The sequence below is a fragment of the Ciconia boyciana genome, chromosome 8 (assembly GCF_034638445.1).
Source record: "Ciconia boyciana chromosome 8, ASM3463844v1, whole genome shotgun sequence".
Lineage (NCBI taxonomy): Eukaryota > Metazoa > Chordata > Aves > Ciconiiformes > Ciconiidae > Ciconia > Ciconia boyciana.
In genome coordinates this window covers 36,093,543-36,115,644 of record NC_132941.1, presented here as the reverse complement: position 1 = coordinate 36,115,644, position 22,102 = coordinate 36,093,543, and the positions used below count along the sequence as shown (strand labels likewise).

Here is a 22,102-nt window from a genome sequence, read left to right as displayed (position 1 = left end):
ACTATCTGCAACTCTAAACCATCTTCTCATGTACCAGAGTTATTTAAGAAAATGAGCTCTTCTCAAATTCTCAGACTTCCCGGTACTGACTAAGAACTAGACCCAGAAAGTAGTCTTTAGGTATCTATGTCCAAATAATCCTCAGAATCACGACCTACCTCTGTTGTCATTTCCCCAAAGTGCAAACCAGTCTGTGTTATTTTGGCATTCCTTCCCCTTCTCCTACCACTCGTCAGACTCCACAGTGAAAACCTTAAACTGCAGGTGTGTGTGGGGGGTGTGTGTGAAACCACTGAGAATTAGGGAAAAAGTGAGAATGAACATGGCAATATTTTCTAGTGATTTGTCTATATGGGGACAGGAGACTGGGGTCCAGTCTCTATTCTAAGGGTGGTTTATTCATTTAATGCAATGAGCATTCTGTGTTACAAGAACTGAGACTGAACCCTTCCCCAGAGACCCTTACGGCCCGCGTTGCACTACAGTGCATATGATAGCCTAATAAGAAGCCACTGTTAAAAAGCAGTATCTTTAGGTATTAAAGATATTGCCTTACTCTTTAAGCACTCCACTATTATATATGGAAGATAGATAGATCAATAGAAAAAAGCCATTTTTATACATCTAATTAAGGATATGCCAGGCTGGGGGGGCTGTGTATCTATTTTTAGAAAAGAATAGCTGTCAGACACATTTAGAGTATTTACATCTAGCGAGCAGCATGATGACTTTGGTGCTTCTGCCTGGGAGAAGAGAACTGCTGGTTAGACAGCCCAATTGTAGCAAGTACGGTCTATGAATAAGCCTCTATTCTGCAATTTTATTTTTCTGTGACAAGGAAGATGATTTGTGTGGGTTTATCTCATCTGTTGGTTTCATAAAGTCATTATGAAATCTGCAGGTCATCTACATTCATCTTTCTTGGGAATAATGCTGTAACACTACTGACATGATTTTTTTCAAGGAGCAACATAGATGTAGTACTCTTCTTTGCGAAATTAATTGTTTTGAAGGCTGTCAGGCTTTTTAGTACTGTGAAAACCGATGGTTTTGAGCCATGTCATCTCTTTTCTTTTTCATCTTGGATTTAAGAGCAGCTTTCTCAACAAAGCAGACCAGATCTTTTGCCTTTATTTTGCCTTGGCAGTTTGCCAGGCAGCTTGCCGATATAAGCAATCTCATCTATTTCAAAGACTTAGCAAATCTCCACAGAGCACTTTTTTTTTTTTGTTGTTTGGTTATCAAATGAATAGAACAACAGCTGATTATGGAGAATGCAAACAAGATCCCTCTTTTAAGCATGTTTTGTTATAAACCAAAGGTTCAATGACATGAACCCTTAAATCTCATCTTAAATCAAGGGACTATCACATGGGCACTCTGCTCTCACTTCTCCTTTTCCCAAATCTCATTTCCTCCTATGCACAACCACCAGAATGTCTCCCCTGTTCTCTACAGTTGCTTAATATCCAGTAGCAAAAAGCAATAAATAATTGAACAAAAAATAACCCTTCAAGCCAGTTTTGGGGTAGCTTTAAGCTGCCTTTCATGCAATAAGGGCTTTGGCCTTTTTGAGAATTTAATCACATGTTTAACTTCGCTCTGCATTTCATTGCTAGTCTTCCACCTGCTCTGTTACTCTCAACTGGAAAGGAGGCAAGCCAGTACCACATAAGCCAGCAGGGCTCCCAGGGCCTGCTCCCAGAAAAAAAACAGTACAAAATATTACACTTTGAGAAGTCACCAATAATTCTGTCCTACGTGACTTGTCCACCAAGACACTCTTGCAAATTTGGATCTGAACTCTTTTCAAAAACACATTCATGTATATACTAAACCTCTTCAGTTTCTTTTGCAAATGGTGTGATTCAAAACAATGATTTGGTCTTTGGATGACAAATAGAAACAAAAGTTTTGAGTCTTTTCTAGATCTTAGCTGGTGCCCAGAGCTGAGCGCTATGAACAAAGCCTGCTGTAGGGACAGTTCGCTCACTTAATGGGACTCAAGCATCTAAATAAAGACTTGAACATTGATGCCTCAATTCCCAGATGTAAAATGAGGAAATGGTATCAGCAAGAAGCTGGGGGAAGCACCAAGGAAAACACTGTAAAGAGGAAAGTACTGCAGCCTCGGAGCATAATTTCTGACCCTGATGCACCTTGAAAAAACATAGCTCTGCAGCTCCAAGAAAGGCTTTGCTTTCATATATTACCTGGAATATTCCCAAACAATTTAGACCACAGTCATCATAATGTAGTTGTCTGTTGGCTCCATGGCCTGTGGATTGACTCCAGCCCACTGACTCCTAATCCAGCCTCCCTTTCCCTGGACAATATGCTTGGGCAGCATACCCATCCCCATTTCTGCCCTGTGCAGGAGGAGCCTTCCTATACTGGTCTCCCTGACTTCTCTCAGATGAGCTGAGAGGCTTGTCCAGGATATGCTGGAGAGAGAATGTGATGGAAGAAAGAGAGACGGAGGACAGAAGCTTCAGGAAACTTGGGGGAATTTGAAGAGGATCTTCTGTGGCTGCCTATATCAGACCACCCTCATAAGAGGCATGACCCTTGGTTAAATGAAACAGAGACAAAATTGTTATGCAACCAATATACCGGGGTGACATTCCAAATTAGACACAAGCTGAGAGCAACAGCACTGTATATTAAATAAAGCTTGCACAAATAAGACCTATAAAGTAGTACATACAGATTTCAGAGCAGCCCCACAGCAAGGGAATAATGCTATTTCAAGTGTATCCAGTGCCAGAGGCAGTCGAGCGAGATGGACTGTAAGCCCCCGGCTAGCTCTGCCTGCAATAATCTGCAGGGTTGCCTCTGACAGATTGAAATGCAGTAACAGTGTTTATGCAACTAAATCTTGTTCTAATCTATTAGTTTATGTAACCTTTGCTCATGGACATACTTACTCATAGTCTCAGGAATCTAAAGAAAATCTCCTTTTTTAATTCTCTCCCATCGTTCAACCCCTGGATGACAAATAAACAAATAGATTGTCAGAGACCTCGTTCATTCTCTTTGAGGAAAAATTATGTTGGTGGGGAAAAAAAGGTATCAACTAAAGTCCTAAAACCCAGTGTACTTCTCCATACATACAACCAAAGTTATATAATAAGCTGGCTAATGGTAGGCAGGTGTCCTTCAGGTTAGCATTTCCAACCACAGAATGTACCATTTGAGCCCCAGGCTGGGAAAGGAACAGAAATTGTTTACTTAGCTCCTAGGGAAAAAATACTGCTTTCTAGCATTCAGACATTACCTTTCTGAGTAAAGCAAGGCAAGACACTGATTCTTCTTAGCTTGAAAGATTTACTTTCATCCTTCTTGTATTTCTTGCATTTCCTAGAACATTTTCACATATATTTTAAGCGAGGAGCTAACAATAGGAAGAGTGTGCAGCGTTCTTGCTACAGCAGTCATAGTTCTAGTGATTACTACATGAAGCATGCCCACATCAGCTTATTTTGGCCCTTCCTGGCTAGGCTCTAACCTAAATTTGTGAAAGGATTAGAGTTACCTTTTTTGGATTTTTGGGGTTGTGGGGTTCCTTTGTTTTGGGTTTTTTGGGTTTTTTTTGGGTTTTTTTGGGTTTTTTTTGTTTTTTTTTTCTGCCAGTTGAATAGTTCACATAGCTGCTGCAATGTTGCCCATGTAACACTTGTTATCTATGCTATACTTCATTTAATTTCTAACCCTTTGTATTGAGGACTCATGCACAGGCCAAAGCCGACGATATCACTTGGAATTAAATGTATTTGGAGCCAAATCCCATTGTATTAGGTGTATTTAGGAGAGGTCATTTTGCATTTTTGATGCATACGAGACACTATCAGTACTAGACAAATATTCCGTAAATGGATCAGGTATTCCTTATTATTTGTTGCAAAAGCAGTATAAGAATAGGCACAGTGCCTTTTTCTACAAAGTCTCTTTACATATTAGGACGGTCTCCTAGCGGATTCTGTGATCCTATTGAACCATTCATTCTGGCAGAGCCAGAAGCTGGGTCCAGGTAACGTCAGTCACGTTTCAGCTCTGCCCTGGGCGGCGGTCTGCAAAGGCAAGCCGCAGAGGAGCCCAAGGATGGCACCCACCCTGCAGTCTCCTGGCCGCCGTGCAAAGAGAAAGGCATCACTTATGCAGATGAAATAAGGACTTCGTTATATGAAAAGCTTATTCTTTTTTCCCTACGCTCAGGATCTTTAAATTTTTTTTCGTACATCCTTGACTCTCAAGATCTTACTACAGTCTTGCCCAGGCTTTTGGGCACTAATTTTTTTTTAAACACAAAAATGTATGGGATGAGATCTGTAAATCTGTTGTTGCTATACATGGAGTAGTTTTAGGTGCATGTGCCTGCAGAAACAACCGTAAGTTAAAGCAAACAGATCTTCAGCTTTCAGTATCTCATTCCAGTTGTATATGCTCCCAAAAACAAACATCAAATTTTGCTCTCAGGTAAAAGTTTGAATCCCATAAGGCTGTACCAATTAGGGCTATATTACATATGGTGTAATTGCTATACCATATATATGATCTTGTGCTTTCCTGCACTTCACCCACATCTCAAGATGCATTCCTGTTGACGGATTCATCTAGCTGCTCAGCAATCCCTCCCCATTTGTCTTGGAGTACTCATACCTTATTTACATTATGTCTGGCTTAAATCCGTTACCTGTTCCAGAGGCAGTGAGAGTTAGGACATACTGACTCATAGGTCTAATCCTAAAATAAAAACTAAAACCCTAAAATAAAAACTAAAAAAAATCCTAAAATCCTAAAATCAGAACTAAAAAAATCCTAAAATAAAAACTCATCCTAAAATAAAAACTAGTCTTGTCTTAGAGCAACAGTTGTCGTTCATCTCTACAGCTGCATGAACAGTTTACGTTGCATGTGTACATAAGTAATCTTGCAAGGCCTTGCCAAAGTTACGAAGTTTAGATTACTACTACCAAGGCTAGGTGGTGTACAAAACCAGAACAAAAAGCCAGATATTGCCCCCCAAAAGCTTTAAAGCCACGCAAACCAGAGCTTTGCAAGTAATTTTCTCTGCAAAAATCTCTACAGGCCTTGTGCACATCATCTGTGAACTTGGAGCTTATTAATAAAAGTCATTTTAAAGGAACATTTTTGTACTGGTTTTTCGTAAAACAGCACCAGCTGCTAACTTTCTTAATGCAATCTACACTGGCAAAAACCCCCACAACCATGAGAACGTGTTCCAGTAAAAGCAGACTTGGTATTTCTGAAATTCCTATTGTAAAATACAGGAAGGAAAAGTCAATTGAAAGGAATAAAAGTTCACATTTTCTGCATTCTGTTTCATACAGAAAAAAAAAAAGTCACCTTTACGAGAGAACTTTTTGGTTTGCTTCATTGATTTACACCAAAGCCCAACTTTGGACAGGAGGTGGTGCTATAGCTTGCGTAAATTTTATTATTAGGCAACACCAACAGTTAAAGCATACTAGAAGCAGAAGCAAAAGCAAAAGGTAGAAAAAAAAGAGAAACATTCTAAGTTCTGTAGAAGTGCTGATATGCAGACTTTACCTATGTATACTTTCATATCAGTAGGTATACTATAACGATTTGTAAGAAGGCCCTAAAGAGAAAGCAAATGCATTGTGTGTTCGTGTCTGTCAGGGACTTCAAATAGCTAGCAAAAGATAAGTATCAAAGCATGGGAAAAAATCCGTCTTGCACAGCATGCTCTGTGCAAGCTGTAGCAGGGTTTTTCATGTGCCCAAGGCTCCATTGACCAATTCTGTGCCAGAAGGAAACTGATGGGACGGATACACTCAGGTGGAAGGTTTGCACAGGTCCGGAAAGCATTCTGCCTGCCTCGCCCTGAAGAATATCAAGGTTAGCTGCAGTGTCAGGGGTTTTACTGGGCAAAGATGAAATACCAAAGTAGGAAGCCAAACCCCTTAACTAGGTTAATGCTATCTTCCCCTGCTTTGCTTCTTTTGCTGTCTTTCTCCCTAGGCCCTTCTAGAGGCACCAAACTTGGCAGCTTTTGAAGATTTTTTCTTGTTGTCCATGTTGGCCCTGTCTCTATCCCCATTTCATACCTGTAATTTTTCTGGGAGAGACGTTCTGGACCGTAGCCTGAGACACTCAGCGTTAGAGTGCTCAAAGGCAACTACCGTCAACAGCAAACCTGAGAGAAAGCAATTCTGGCAGACCCAATCCCTTCTGGATGCACGTACTCTCCCATTCCCACCTTTTCTTTTGAAAGGAAACTAACAAGTGACTTCCAGAATGAATCCAAAGGATATTTTATGACAGAGTAGATCTTTCGTTCACATTTTCTTTTCTGAAACAGTCAATTATCCATAGCCTGCTAAAGCTAAGAACTAGCTATTAGTCTAAGGCCAACAGTAGATTGTGGAAGAAATTCTTATCTCAGTTACACAAGTGTGAATCTGGAGAAAGTCCAGTTATTAAACAATCTGTAAAATAAGGATAACAATAACTATTATTTCAAAAAGCTTTTGTGATGGTTAACTACCAGTAATTAATGCTGGTACAGAAATCGGGAGCCTGGGAATGAAAGGCACTATAGAAATTCTAAGTACTCATTATTTCTGCCATTCACAATTATACTTCTCGATGTAATCTACTTGTTGTAGTTAGGGTGCCCATCAATGCTGCTTGCAGACCCAAATCTATTATGTTCCTGACTGATTCACCAGCCTCAATAAAATTAGTCACATTTTATTTGGAAAAAAAAAAAGCCCACCTCTTTCTAGATGCCATTCTAGCTGAAGGTACCACCTATGTGAAAGTCAAAATTCACAAATACAAGGAAGTGGGTGCAAAGGCAGAAGAACTTGAATACATTTCACTTAAAATGCCTAGATTTAATGATCATTCTAGGGCTGCCAAATGGGATTAAAATTAAAAAAAAAAAAGATAACATTTTAAAAATTCCTTTCAATGAAAGGGATCTGTTGTAACTTTAAGATTATTAATAAATTACAGTAGGGATTAGACTTTAGAGGGAAACTGTCAACTGAATTATGCTAGAATTACTTATCATTAGAAGGATCTACTGATGCTTGTGATTCTACAGCTATATCTTCTTCAAGTATTTCTCTATGCTCTGTCATGGGGCGTTCTTACAAACAGCATCAAGTAATTACATGCAGTCAACTTGATTGTAAACAGAATGGTATAAAAGGTGCCGAGCAAATATTTCACAAAGATCCAATTTAAAAAACACATACATTTCAATTTCACCCACTCTGGTAGAAATTATAAGAATATATGATAAATGATGCAAACAGGTTACTTAAGTTGGTGTCTCATGAGCAATGTGACAACACTGTTTTTAAGTTAACACATTTTAGAAAACTGTTTTGTGACAGAATAGTCTTTAGCTTGAGTGTTCTGACTTTTTAAGTCAATTCCTTGAGAGACTATAATCCATTTGCAACTTCTCTTTCTATTTTTCAGAGGGTTTAAGAGCAACATTACAGCAGATTTTCAGGCTTACCTTTTCTACACATCTCTTCCAGTGACTACATCTGCCTTTTCAGCATCAGTTTCAGCTTTGCCAAAGCAAGAAGAAAGCCTCCACCTGAGCAGCCATAAAAATGGTATCATCATTTCAGCATTCAGAACAAGACTAAGTAACTACTACCAACGCAAGGAAATCGCCTGTAAGCAAAGTGGTGCCAGACCTACGCAGTAAAAACTACAGTATTTGGTATCTCCCCAGATGACGAGCTATGCAATTTCATGAGAACGTATATTTTCAAAAACACGATAGGAATGCGCCACCGGAGTTAGAAAAACAGAAGGAAAACATACTTAAGACATATGTAATACCATTTGGGGGCCTGACTCCTTACTTTTGTTGCTAATACTACAAAAATAACTAAAAAGTGGGGAGAATGCAGCATCCTTTACCCTGTATTCTAAACTAGGATGTCTTAGTGATTATCCTGAAGTAGAGCAAATATAATTTTGTAGTTACAAATGGAATTTTTGTGTGGGCTCTTAAAGGCCAAGGTTTTACTGTAAGAAGCGACACCTGGATACGCATACTGAAAAATGTATGTTATGTTACAAAAAATGCACCAGAAACTTAGAATATTTATAGTACAATATCTAGTTCCACAAAACATTAAACTCTCAGCTTGCTCTCAGCTGTTCCAGAGATAAACTTTCTCTGAGAAAACAAAATTATTTTTCAAGTCCAGCAGGTGAGAAACACAACTGAATAAATATTCACGGCGTCAACTGAGAAGCAGAGAGTGTGAATCAATCCTGGTCAAGGCTGGAATGTGCAGAATACGTATTTGTTAAGGCAATACTATATACTTGAAATGAACAGACTTGTTAAAATGCCCAAACTTTGGCGGGCAGTCTCTTAGGACGTTTCCAGAATTCTCTCTGATACAATAGTGAAGTTACAGTATGTGAAGGTGGGCAGATCATCATTATCTTATATTTGAACTTAGAGCCGGGCTTTTAAAACAATAAAGGAAATCATACCAGCTTCTGGCTGGAAGCAATCAGGACCATAATCAGACACACAGCGGGTGCAGAGAAACTTCCTTCATCTGTTGCTCCTGGGCTCTCCTGTACTACATGCTGGAAGCAGACACATTCAGAGGTGTGGCAAGCAGTATTTATATGTTTGGTTTATGTTCATTAATCTTAGTTCCTACAAGTGTGGTAACGTATAGGATGAAACAGGGAACCTGTAAAGAATTAGGGCTAGGAAGGAGATTAGTAATCAGAGATAAAGGAGGGTATAACTGTGTTCCTCACATCCTGTATTTATTTTGATTTCCAACCGGTGCTAGAACTCAGCACAGAAAGACTAGAGAACAGGAAGCTTGTGGTACAGCACAGAATCAAATTTAAAGCTCCCTGCTTAGCAACTTACTTTGCCATTAATTCCTTCCACGGGAACGTGGAGAAGGTGAGATCTGCTCCTCCAAGCTCACCCCATCCCATCCACTGACTCATTGAAAGAAGACCTGGATCAGCAGATGGTTATTGCTTCCCAGATGTACACACTTCACGCCCCTCTACACAAGCAGCCCGATCATTTTAACTGTTCAGTCGTGTTCTGCAAAGCAGCCAGATGTTTAAAGCAACTTCACCACTCCTCACACAGACATAAAAGTGAGCTCAAGCGAGAACACTGCCAGAGAAAGCAGGCAGTTGTTGGTCTTGCCACACAACTCAAAACTTTCGGTTGTCTCAAACTTGCTTATAGAGATTATCCTGACAAGTGCAAAACTGCTGAGCAAAAAAATCTGTACGTCAATATTACTGCTAATTCAGTGTAGAAATAAGATTAGCAAAAGCATCGACTGTGCAATATTTATTTCATAGCTAACTACGTTAAAAGTGCAAAACTGAAATATACGGAGCTTTTTAGAGTAAAAATGATCAACTCTCTTGCTTATGGAGGACTCAAAAATGAATAGAAAAAGCTAACCATGCTACATCTACAGCAGGACATTTTAAATGCAATTAAAAGAATTCTAAGATTCCACAGAAGCGGATGATATTTCACTAGAATCCTAGTGGTTTAATTCCTACGCGTTTCTTTGGCTTTTAGATTAAACAGCACTGTGCAAATGCATGCAACAGTTGTGAACAGAACAAGCATGTCTAATACAAACAGTTGTTAAATTTAAGGTATAGGTTCCTGTCATACTGGCTGAGAAAGAAGCAAGCATTAGCAGGCAAGAAGTGGTGAAGGTGAGTAATTTTGTTTCCGAATCATCCACGAGTGATTTTGCTAGCTAAGATCCGATTGATTATATTTATTACACACGCAAGAGATTAAAGATCGTTACGTTTATCACTACAAATAGGAAAAGGTGTAACTGCAATTGCCTAAGGAGACTTTCTGCGTTCCTTGGTGCTTATGCGTTTCCGTAAAAGTTTGACACAAGCGCATGCTAATTTCTTGCCCCCCCGAATTTTCAGACTTTAGCTGCTAATACCAAAGTCTTTTTCTGAGCGTAACTGCAGTGTCCGAAGTTATCTCGCACGGCCAATGCCGCTCAGGTTTTCTAGGGCCGCCAAAGAGGTAGCTAGTACGGCGGCTGCTTCTCCGGCACTTCCACCCCTCCCTGCCCAGCCAGGAGAGCCGAGGAGCTGCCGACCACCCGCCACGGCCGGCCCTGCCGGCCCGCACGCCCGGGCTGGCGGCGGCGAGCCCAGGCGGGGGCGGAGCCCCCTCCGAACGCGGCCCTTCCCCTCTCCCTGCCCGGAGCCGAGTTAAAGCAGAGCTGTCGCTGCTTTAACTCGCGTTTCCAGTCCCCCCGTGTGCCGTCCGTGAGGCGGCGGGCCGGGCCGGGGCCGCCGGCCCTTCAAGAGCGGGGGGCGGCGGCAGCCCCGGAGCCGGCGGGGGGGAGCGGGGAGCCGCCGCCTGCGAGCGACCCGGGAGGCGATGGGACGGAGGCCGTGCCCGCAGGAGCCCGAGCACCCATGCCCGGTAAGTGCGGGCCTGGGCGCGGGGCAGCCCCGCTGCGGCTCTGCCGGGGAGGGGAGGGGAGGGCAGGGCTCGGCTCCTCCCGCTTGGCCGCCGGCCCCCCGGTCGGGCACCCGCCGGCTTCTGCCCTCCTCGGAAAACCCGCGGCCGCCCCCGCCGTGCGCTGCCCTGCCTTGCCTTGCCTTGCCTTGCCCTGCCTTGCCTTGCCCTGCCCTGCCCTGCCCGCCCGCCCCGGGGCCGAGCCGGGGCCCCGGCCCCCTCCCGCCGCCGCGCTAGCCCGTCAGGAAAGTTGGGGTAAGAGATGGACTCAAATCTGCCTCTGAACTTAAAGGGCTGGAAACCTAGCCCACCTCCCTGTGGAGCTACAGGCTGGGGAAGGATCAGCCGGTAGCCTGCAGGGCTGGTGGGCACCTCCCGTCTTAATCCCTGCCCGGAGCGCTTTGCCGTCGGCGGACAGCCTGGCTCTCTCGGACAGACGTAGCAAGTGCGAAGAGTTTACCCCCACCCCAAAGAATTTGCTTGATGCTGCACATATGCTTATACTGTAAATGTTAATAAATCCGAGTAGTTATATGGGGATTAAAGCTTTTGGTGGAGAACTGGCTGGTCACAACTCCAAAAGGCTTACCGCAAAGTTTAAGAAAAGCTTATTGAAAGTGTATCATCAGACACTAAGCACAAAGGGATCCAGTCCCAAAGGAGGCAGATGACGACCACCAACATTTCTCTGGGCTAGGGTAAACCCGGTGTCTGTTAACATCGGACAGTCCCCCAGCACAGGCCACTTGGGGGTGAAGTGGTCCAACAGGTCTCCTCCATCTCCGGTTGCCATCATCCTGTACCACAGCAGAATACAATACATCAATTTCTCATGGCGACAGGTAGTTACTTTAAAAGATACATATTTTCTCCCTGCACACAATGGATTCAACTTATTTCAATGGGTGATTCTGTGACTGGTGCTACATTGTGCCCTAAGCTACTGGTTCTGTTGCTGATCTGATCAGTCAGCCAAATTCTTCTTACCCTCAAGTAAATCATAGGTAGCTTTACTGAAATGGGTAAAACTTTACCTTATGTCTACCACTGTGTGAAAATAAAACAGGAGAATTTGAGCCAATGGCAGTGGGTGGGTCATAAATACTTAACACCGTTCTGCAGTGAACAAATTCAGTACATTAAACTCATTAACAAAGAGACTGGAAACTCATTCTCTTACTCCAAAATCAGTGCACAGCTGATGTACTGATATATTGCATTACAGCGCACCTCAGCTTACTGCCCTTAATGGTAAATGGTGACACACTGGTTATGGAGGAGCACTTTAATGCTGCCGGGAGCATTAAAGACTTGGGAATGGAGAGGACAGGGTAAACAGACAGAGTCCTGTTGAGCTTGCTTGAAATGTTAACCTTTAAGATACCTATGTCAGGCAGTAAAACCACCAGCCATATAAACATTTGTATTGTTGATAGTACACCTGTATGAAGTGAACCATTAACTTCTGTTATGTTCGTGGGCATTAAATTAAAGCATTTTTTCTGTGTCAGGCCTTCTAAGCTGTAATAAAATGGCAATCTGACTGAAGCCATACTCGAGCATGCCCTACAAAACTAAGAGGAACACACACAGGATTTCCATGCTCAGGACTGCATTTGTTACGCATTTCCTCATACTGCGCATTCTTATGAAAGAAAACTAAGTCACCAGTGTAGCACAACCAGACTTGTCTCTGTATTAATATTAACCCATACCAAATGGGTACTTGTTTCCTGTTCCTCAGAATAAGTCTTGTACTAATACTGTTGTTCTAATAGCCTGGCTAAATGCTGAAACCTATTCAGCCCAGCTACCAGTTGCAGGGACAGCAAAGCGCCTGTCGCTGTGGTACAGCCATGAGCAGGGTGGTTGCTCCATGGTGCTGGGAGACATGAGTGATTACGAGAGACATGGGGAAGCAGCCAGCCAATTCCTGCAGAGAGCTAAGGCAACACACCTGGAGGGGAGCTGCAAAAATAAGTCGGCTCCTATGACCCTACCAAAGGTAGCAAAATGAGATAGGAACAGATAGAGGCCTTTGAGGCACTATGGCCAGGTTAATTTTATAGCACAAGGTATTTACATAAGTGTTCTGTAGCTGAAGGACATTTCATATCACTTACTGCAACACGGCAACAGTGAAAAAGATCAGTAATACATGTATCTGCAACTCACTTCCTATACTCTTTATGTCTCTAATCAATAAACTGTATCAAATCAGTTTTGAATTCTTATTCAAAACTACTGCTAGTGTTGACTGATTATTATTACAGTGCAGAAGTGGTCTTTCCAGCCTTTTACTCTAGCATACTCAGCACACATGAGAAAACAATGAACTGAGCCCATTATCAATTGTCTACCCTTGGTCTAGTGAAAAATTATCGCAACAGAATTCCTCATATTCATATTAAAGACATTTATTAACTTTTCAATTTCATTAGTGTGAAGAAAACAAACCCCAAATTATAAAATATTTTGTTTTATCTAAAGTAATCAAGATTCAGGAAACAGTGTTTAATGGATACTTAAGTTTGACAGATCAGGAAACACATGCATCCTTAGAAAGAAAACAACCCAGAGCTTTGCTTTGTTCCCTGTGCCAGGACCTAGTCTCAATTCAACATAGATAAATAGTTGGAAGAACAAACCAAACCAAAATAATGGTACCTTTTGTATTAGGTGCTCTCGCATTTTCTTTTTCTTCTGTTATGAAAGCTCTAGCACTTCTGCCGTGCTAAGGTAAATGCTTATGCTAATGTAAAATAAGAGCCCAAACAACTCCTTGGGTTTTGGGGTTTTTGTTCCTGTCTATAGTCTCTTACATTGCAGTCATTGCCAGCATATCTGAACACTTTCTAATCTCTCACTGCCAATGTCATACATCTTCAGGCGTTGCATCATGCTATAACCAAAGACAAAAATGTGCATGTGAGTGGAATGTTTCATTTGAAAATCATTTTGGAATGTAAATCAAATACATCTGTCAGCTTTAATATTCCTGTCTACCCCCAAAACGTACATAACTGATCCTCCTATGATGCTTTATGTGCTTCTATGTTTGAACAGAACAAGCAGTTGCTGTTGCTGGAGGTATAATAGGAGGGACCCTTTTATTTGTTGTCATTGGAATAACCGCATACCTGCTCTGGAAGAAATTTTGCCGCCTCCTTTCTTATGAAAAGCTCGCCAGTCCTGTCAAAACAGCAAATGCAAATGCCATTTTTCAGGATCAGTCAACTTCTGAAATTCAACTAAAAAGCACAAGGTACGTATTCTTGTTTTGTTTTTAAAGCATACACTACTGGTAATTTATTTCAACTTGTCAAATCTCAAATGAGGGGGTGATCTAAATATATGCATGTACAGAAATAAATGAGACCCCTAAATTATATGAAAACATCAGTCATGTTCTGTTTTGTTCCTTTAGGAAAATAATACTTTCTGTAACTATGAATGCAATGATTGTTTCTGATTTATGTAAAAGAGAGAATACGTTCAAGCATAATTGGTGCATGGACAGCTTTATCTGTTACCTAGACAAATTTGGCCTGTGTTCCAGAGTCATTCCTGGTGGTCTCATAATGAAGCATCTGAGAACCAAGCAACAGGACTTCAGCTCAGAAAGGAGACTCTCATAGAAAGTTAGTTACTGCAGGGCTTTGGGGCTCTAAAACAAGCAGCTGCAGTTAATTCTTCCTTTCCTTTGAAAGATCAATTTGAAAGGAGAAGAAAGGGAAAAAGTGAGGGATCTGCCTGAAGAATTAAGATCTGATGTCCCTCACTGGACCTTTAGGCATTATACAAATGAAATAAATTTCAAAACAATGGGTATTTATCTTTTCTACCTACGCATCTCTATAGAATTTTTACAAAATTGTGAGAGAAGAACAGTAGACTTATTACTGTTACCAAGTTTGGTTTCCATATTTAAACCAGAGGAGTCAGCAACTGTGGTTGTCTTGAGCAGATCCAGAAACATTCCTTTTATCATTCCACCAACACTGCATGGGCGAGACTGGATGACCCTGATGAACGAAGAACAGGTTCAGGAAGACAGTGACCCCTACATGATTCCTCAGTCTGGGCCACGGTCATCATTTCATTCTTTGGGTATGGCATTGCGAAAACTTTAAGGACTCTCTTTAAGGGTACTCTTTTAAAGGGTAACTTTATGAAGCATGTTAATTGGGGGCATACCAGACATTGCGTTACACAGTACAAGCCCTAAACACTGTATGCATATATATTTTTTATATATATAGGAATTGGGCCAGAATGTAGCCATTCTTGTCTCACTGCTGTGGGACCTTGCACATATGGCAGACAAAGCAATCTCTCTCTCTGTGCTTGTGTAAAGGCACAACATGAGCGTAACTCGGGAAGTATCTGATCGTTGTCCCCAGAAACAGCAGAGTGACCAGTTGCAGACTGCAACAACAAATACCCAAAACTATCAAGGTACAGTCACAGGAATAAGAGAAAGAAAAGAAAAGTGGTGCAGCCTACAACTACTCCCCCAAATTTGAGGGAAAAGGAATTAAAATGCCCAGTTTATGCACAAATGGATTGTTAATAAAGAGATTAATGTGATTTCCCTAATACAGCAGTGGTTATAAAAATGCCTGCTACCGTCTTGAGACTAATCTGAGGGTGCTTGTTTTGTATTTCATGAAGCTGGAGCTTATGTTGTAGGGACCATTAACCCAGAGCTGTACAAGTTTCCTGAAGACAAAAGTGAGACGGATTTTCCTGAAGGCAACATTGGCCGCCTCTGGTTCTCCATAGAATATGAGCAAGAGTCAGAGAGGCTCCTCGTCTCCTTGATCAAAGTCAGAAAGCTGCAGCCTCCTGCCGATTCCTGTAGTCCGTTTGTGAAAATCTACTTGCTGCCTGATGAAAGAAGCTACTTGCAGTCCAAAACAAAACGCAAAACCCTTAACCCGCAGTTCGATGAAAACTTTGTTTTTCAGGTACTTTTCCTTTTGATGAAGCAGATTTTTGTTTGCAAATATTGACATGTCAAACTACAGTACATGTTTTGTGAAAAGTAATTTTCTACAAACTTCTACCAAGATACAAGTCGTTTCCACTGGAGATTGGATTTGTTACTGGGGCTTCTGGAGATCCTGGGCTACTTAAGTCTGTGGCTCCAGAACTGATCTTACTTGTGGTCTGCACCAAAGTTGAGGATTCTAGACCTTGCCCTGGGAATTATGAAAACTCCAGTTTGAACTATGGCTGAACACTTCAGCCCAGCAGCTCTAGAAGCCCAGAAGCAATCTGTACTGAACTAATGCTTTCATAGCTTTTAGTTTCTTTGCTGTGGAAGTAGGCTAGAAACTAGAACTCGTGAGATGTCTGGTATACTATTTGTATAGTGCTGTAAAGCTAGGAGCTTGGCTCCCTACGCCAAGAGGCTTTGAGCAGGTGTCACAAGACAAAAGCTTTAAAACCAAAAAAGTTTGTGTTTCAGACAACTGAAAAATGAATGTTTACAGATTTCTAAACATTTGTGCCTGGAAGTAAATGCATCATGTAGCACTAGATCTATACGAGTTGAAAAACTGCCAGCTAACTTCACGTTTGTCAAATGAACTCATTCTGGTTTAGCTTGGATCTTTAGACTCCTGCACAGCTAAAACTTCAGGCAAATTAAGAAAGTGGACTTCAAATAATCAAAGGAAATCTCCACCTACCTGTAACACACTTTGAAAAATTCTTCCTTTGAAGTCATGCTAGAGTAGAAAAGTCTCATATGTTTTATAATTATTAATATATTCTTCCTTTTCCTGTACAGGTTTCCAGTAAAATGTTGCTCCAAAGGACTCTGAAGTTTTTGGTTTATCATGTTGATAAACAGAAGAAGCATCACCTCCTAGGCCAAGTTATCTTCCCACTGAAAAATGAAACATTAACTGATGACAATAAACTAGTCATATGGAGAGATCTGGAGAAAGAAAACTTGGAGGTATGTGATACCAGGCTGCTTGGCACTGTGGAACTTCTGTCATCTTAAAAGTATTGGAGGGGTCCAGCTGAAGTAGAAGTATGTTGTATCAAATACATCAAATGCAAAAATATTTGATAAACATTTGGAATCAAAATTCCCATCTTACCAACCCGCAGATCCATAGCTGTTGTATAGGGATTATCCAGCTGCTCAGACACAGCCACATGAGCTAGGAGACAGTGACATAAGAGAGCACCTTTTGTATTTGCTTCTGTTTTGAATTAGTAAGAGCAGAAAGAAGCAGAACAGGCAAGGAAATAGGCATCACCTGGAAGAGATAGGAATTCAAAGGTTCAGGAAGGCCGATTCATTCGTTCTATCACGTCACAACAGCGTAAACAAAGCCATTACAATTCACTCGCATGCCTTGGTGTGGCAGAAACCACTAGTATGAAGAAGAACGTTTCCCCCCCCCATTTGTCTGTGTGAAGAGAGAGTTTTTCAGATATATCTGACAAGTGTTCTTCTGCTTCCAAAGCCTCCTTCAGACTATGGTGATATCCAGTTCTCCCTCAGCTACAATGACTACCTGGGCCGTCTCACTGTAGTGGTTCTGAGGGCAAGAGGATTAAAGCTCCAGGAGGAGAGCCATGCTGTCAGTAAGTGTGATTTCCTCTCTGCTATCAGCTCCAGAATTCCTGTTTTAATTTGCTCCCTCCTCATCTGTCCACCCAGGCTTGTGCTGAGTGACTCTGAAAAGAACAAATAAACATCCGGGTGATTTAATTTGAGTGGAAACAAGCCATACTTTGTTACTGGGGTAATTAGATTTTGATAGCTCAGTTCTGCTATGTTTTGGTTTTGTTTCGTAATAAATGGTTTGTCTCATGTCATCAGGAGCAGGTTTTTTCTCCTGCTTTAATACAGTGAGCAACATCCCTTTGCTGCGCTCCAGTCCAGAGAAAGTGGCATTTCAGGGGATATTGACATTAACAGAATTGCCCCAAGGCAAAAGCCCAGAGGTAACAGCGGCAGGACAACGGCTTACGCTGAACGGTTGCCCTGGGGAGAACTGAACTGGGAAAAGATTCCCATTTTAGGACAGCCTGGCCGTTGTTCAAAGGACCATGGCATGGAGTCACAATTTTACTGCAGTGGGGGTTTTCCTGGTACATCATGCTCATGTGTCCCTGGCCTCGCAGATGTTGAGTGTAGAGATTACCTCAAAACACTGTTTAAAATCTAAACACTCAAAGCAAAAACAGATGGAAGAACCAAACTTGTGTTTGAATCTGTAGTGATTTTTTTTGAAGGGCTTTGAAATGAAACAGTATAAATGAAAAATACACTCAGTTAAACATAAAAGAGGTTTACTTCTCTATATACACACATCAACTATGAAGTTTTTTTGAGGTTTCTTTGAGTGGGCTGTTATCAGGATGTTTAACTTTAGAAACAATGCCCTCTAAATGAGTAAATCCACATTCATAATGTTAGAGATAAATTTGATCTGCTTAGGGTAAAACTCATAAATGAAGAAAGGCACAGTAAAATGATGAGAATATAGAGGTTTCCAACAAGCAGAATCATACCCTGCGCACTTGTTGAAAGAGAAATATATTACAGAATGCGTCAGTTTTAGAAAACAAATAACTAAGATAAGGATGGCCAGAAAAAATATGACCGGTTCGTGGCAGATGAACAAAGTAGCATCATGAACTAAGAGCAAATGTTCTAATTTTGCATCATCTCAATAGCTTTACAAGAGAGGGAAAACACACTTCTTAATACATCATACCTCTGTCTGCAGGTTGTTGTGCAGTTCTGTAGCACAGAGAGCCACAACTCCTATGTGTTTCTGTCTACAAATCTAACATTAATCCGCCATGTTATTACAGTGCTGGTGTACTTCAGGTTATCATAAGAAGTAAGAGTCACGGGCATGCTCTGGAAGGAAGAGCTGTCAGGAGGCGATTCTCCAGAATATATTACTGAGAAAAAAAAAGGAAAATTAAATAAATTGGGTGTTATTTCCTTTGATAATGCCCTTCAAATACGGTTTAGGGTCCACAGATTCTCTGGTAAATCCTGAAGAAACTGGAATAAAAAGTTTTCTATATTAACAGGGGTTAGTGCAACACTAATCTTTGATGGAAGATATGCAGTATGGGACAGCAAGGAGACATTTATTTTTAGATTTAAATTACTGAATTAAATGTATTAAGAAGTAATAAGAAAGTAATGAAAAGTCAGAGTTCATGCAAGTAGTTTACATAGTAACTCTTTCCATGTATAGCACTCAGATAGCAGCTCTGTCAAAAAAAGCCTCTTCTCGTAATCCTGAAAACATTTTAAAAAAGTTTTAATAGAAAGTTCATGATCTAATTTTGTACTTAATGTTGACTCCTGAAGGCAAGAAATTCTTTAAGCCTTCTCCCAACTGCCTCTGATGTATTTTCTTCTTGAATTTCTTTTTCTCCAAGGTGTATATGTCAAAGTCTCACTAATGAACCATAATAAATTAATCAAAAGTAAAAAGACAGCAGCTGTTCTGGGATCTCCCAATCCAGTGTATAATGAAACCTTCAGTTTCAAGGCAGATCAGACAGAGCTGGATACAGCGAGCCTCAGTCTGTCTGTGCTCCAGAGCATCAAGGGAGAAAGTAAGCTATATAAATTATTACAGTTAAGATGTCATAAATCTCTTAAATATTGCAGAGATATTTAAACCTGGGAGGAACTAATTCCTTTTCAGCAATAATCATAAAACATATAAAAGGTTTGGGGTATTTCACAGGCTATTTCTTTAAAAAGCAGAACAACTTACTTGCAGTAAGTATATGTCTCTCTTTTAGAGGCTAAACATAAATTTAATGGAAGACATGAATAAAAAAAACCTGTAGGCTCGTCACTGTCAGTACGAGGTGTTGTACTTTTGTGTCATTCTGGTATCCTAAGAAAACAAGCTTACGCAATTACGTTCTGTGAACACTTGTGTGTATAATCCCCAACCTCCAAAATTTTGAAGCCGTTCACTGTTCCTAACAAAATTTGAAAGAGGAATAGGAATTTTAATTATCACAGCAGTTCAAGCAGTGAGAAAGAAGAACGAGAGACTGCAAACATCCCCATTCCCTGGTAGAAAGCCTGATGCTTGAGGTCACCTCTTACTAACTGTCAGAGAATCCATTAAGGAGTTCTGCTTCGAGAAGCAAATCAGAATTCAATACTTTCACTGCTCACAAGAAAAACATCTTCCCTGCAGTGTAAATATGATCTCAATAATGAAACATTAATACCCTCGTTTGGATTCACACACTCCTAAAAAAATGCCTTTAGGTGAGATTTTGGGCAGGTGCTTTGGCTTTGAGGATTGACAAGAACTAGGGTCAGTACTCGAGTCTTTCATCATTTTCACTTGCAGACAGCCAAACGCTTTGCGTTCATGTAAGTTCATGTAAGGCAGGTTCGAATTATTTTCCCCATCCACAGCTGAAAAGTTCAGGCATGAAGAAACAATCTGCTCATTGGCAGAGGGTGGTCAGTGGCAACCCACATATTGCGACTCCCAGCTGTCTCAGTAACTAAATCTATTCTTTCCCAAGCTAGGGCATCATATGAATCTTACTGAGGTTGCTGATGCCCAAAACTAGGGCACGCTTCCACAGTACACTTGAGGTGGAGGGGCTGGGCAGATACAGATCTGTGTGCCTTAAACTGATTCTAGTTCAGAGTGCAGGCAGTAGGGTAGCCCTGTATTGACTAAGTACTCACTTACTGCAGTACCTTTTAATGCTGAATCTTAGCATGTAGAAACTACAGAACTTGAAATCTAGAGTGAATTCCGTGATGAAAATTTTGGTTTAAAAATAACTTTCAGAACATGCATTACTTACAGAAATACAAGTTAATATCTAATTTAGGTAAGAATGTGAGAGAAGCACTTACAGGTGGTAATCACTGACTGCTTTCTTTTTTTCCCCAGAAACACATCTGCTAGGACATGTGGTAGTTGGGCCTTTCATGTACACCCGTGGCAAAGAGCTAGAACACTGGAATGAGATGATCAACAAGCCCAAGGAGTTGGTTAAACGATGGCATGCTCTCTGCCACAGCATGTGAACAGCACAGATAAAAAAACCAACCGTAAAATGGAAAAGCTCTCACTATCTTCCATAATCTAATGATAAAGGGTACAAAATCTTTGACCATTTTACACTCTTAAGTAGATAATAATAAGTATTATCTTGCCCAAAACAGAAAGAGAAGACTTGGTCCTTGCTAGGCTGGAACGCTATCTTTCCTCTCCTCAAAATATATTTCCAATGTAATTAATATGCATCAGAGTAAACAAAACAGGAAGACAAACACGATCTCCCAGTATTAGTTATTTCTACTAGTAAATTCCAATTCTTGGTCATGAGTTCTGGGCACAAATGATCATCCATCATGTGACTAGAGACCAGAATGACCTAAGAATTGTCAGTGATGATACCAGGCCTAACTGTCCACTGCATTGCATCACCACGGACAGAGTAGCTTCACGAAAAGGAGTGGAAGCCCAGTAAGCATGCCAAAACAGACAAAGCCCAAAAGATGCTACTGACTACTAAATTTACAATTTATTTAAAATAGCAGCATTATATTTAAAACCTCTTTTGAATATGGATGGTGGAAAGCACTGAGTGTTTATTGATCAAAAACCTAGAAGCACCTGTTCAAGCACAGTGTATTTCTTGCAGTAATTCAGTTGGATGTTTTCAGCTGACCCCAATGTACACCACTTTGTGTTGACACTAAGGGAGAAGCATAAAAGAAGTCCTGAAGTCACAAATGATTGGAGGCTTGCAGCAGTACTGAAGTACTCTGAGAAAGTAATACAAGGGACCTGTCTTGTCCTTATATATTTCTCCCTAAACACGTCTCTGCTGGAGACAGAGCATTGATTACAAGAACCTTTGGTTTGACCTACTATGACCATTATTACATTGAAAATCCAATTAGCTTAAGCCCCCAGGACATATGTCTGTTTCAAAGGTAGAGTTTTCTTCGTTAAGTAAATTACTGTTCTGTAAAATAATTCAGAGCAATTATTTTTAATCAAAATAAAATAAATAGGACATTCTTCTCTTCTTGATTGTTCATTGGGGACCTGAACTCTGTACCTTTCACACCGTACAGTCATAAACCAGACACGCAGACTACTGCAGCAAAACATTTTGTACAATTATGTTCCAAGAGGACCATAATCCCTGCAGCTGAAAGAAAGCCAACTTCCTTTCAAACAGGATACAATATTAATTAATTCAATATATTGAAAAAAATGAGGCTTCTCTGGGGAGATGAGAACACTTTCCATTTTGATAATATTGTTATTATCTAAAGGAAATATTATGACTGAGAATATATCTGAGAGGAATTGTAAGATAACAGACTCCACTTCACCTGATCCCCCATTTGAAATGTTACATGGTACCCTCAGTCCGTCTTGCTAACTGCACCACTGGATTTAAGATGAGCCTAGACTTGTTACATTTAATTGAATTTTGCAAAATGTTCAGCCCTCATTATATCTCTGTTAAATGAGTAATGCCTGCACGCCCAACTCCAAAGAGCTGTTTTCAAAT

At 40.8% G+C, this 22,102-nt stretch overlaps 2 protein-coding genes across 6 annotated transcripts in view; one reads left to right on the top strand and one right to left on the bottom strand.

The window, feature by feature from the left end:
- The window catches only part of GPRIN2 (G protein regulated inducer of neurite outgrowth 2), a 33,747-nt gene extending 23,706 nt beyond the window's left edge, over window positions 1-10,041 (bottom strand). Inside the window, exons 1-5 of one of the 2 annotated variants that reach the window (XM_072871082.1) lie at window positions 9,996-10,041; window positions 8,921-9,014; window positions 8,524-8,622; window positions 7,520-7,603; window positions 2,928-2,987 (exon numbers count right to left, since the gene is read on the bottom strand). The gene's annotated coding sequence lies outside the window, so the exon portion shown is untranslated. The remainder of the gene's footprint in view (window positions 1-2,927; window positions 2,988-7,519; window positions 7,604-8,523; window positions 8,623-8,920; window positions 9,015-9,995) is intronic. The other variant, XM_072871081.1, reaches the window with a different exon arrangement.
- Window positions 10,042-10,127: 86 nt separating this feature from the next.
- LOC140655963 (synaptotagmin-15-like) lies at window positions 10,128-21,886 on the top strand. Of its 4 annotated transcripts, XM_072871083.1 has the most exons (8): window positions 10,128-10,489; window positions 13,592-13,790; window positions 14,493-14,635; window positions 15,200-15,495; window positions 16,323-16,493; window positions 17,014-17,134; window positions 18,959-19,138; window positions 20,461-21,886. In XM_072871083.1, exons 1-8 carry the CDS (start codon window positions 10,483-10,485, stop codon window positions 20,595-20,597), a joined length of 1,254 nt encoding a protein of 417 aa, XP_072727184.1. In that variant the 5' UTR covers window positions 10,128-10,482; the 3' UTR covers window positions 20,598-21,886. The 4 variants fall into 4 exon arrangements, with proteins under 4 accessions (XP_072727184.1, XP_072727186.1, XP_072727188.1 ...); XM_072871085.1 differs by lacking the exon at window positions 18,959-19,138; XM_072871087.1 differs by lacking the exon at window positions 10,128-10,489 and having other exon boundaries at window positions 13,704-13,790; window positions 14,462-14,635.
- Window positions 21,887-22,102: the final 216 nt, after the last annotated feature.

Bases quoted from the DNA above. Each gene is read 5' to 3' on its own strand.
- LOC140655963 (XM_072871083.1), top strand. The intron at 13,791-14,492 runs GTACGTATTCTT...TGTCTTGAGCAG, and splicing joins ATTCAACTAAAAAGCACAAG to ATCCAGAAACATTCCTTTTA. The intron at 16,494-17,013 runs GTATGTGATACC...CTGCTTCCAAAG, and splicing joins TGGAGAAAGAAAACTTGGAG to CCTCCTTCAGACTATGGTGA.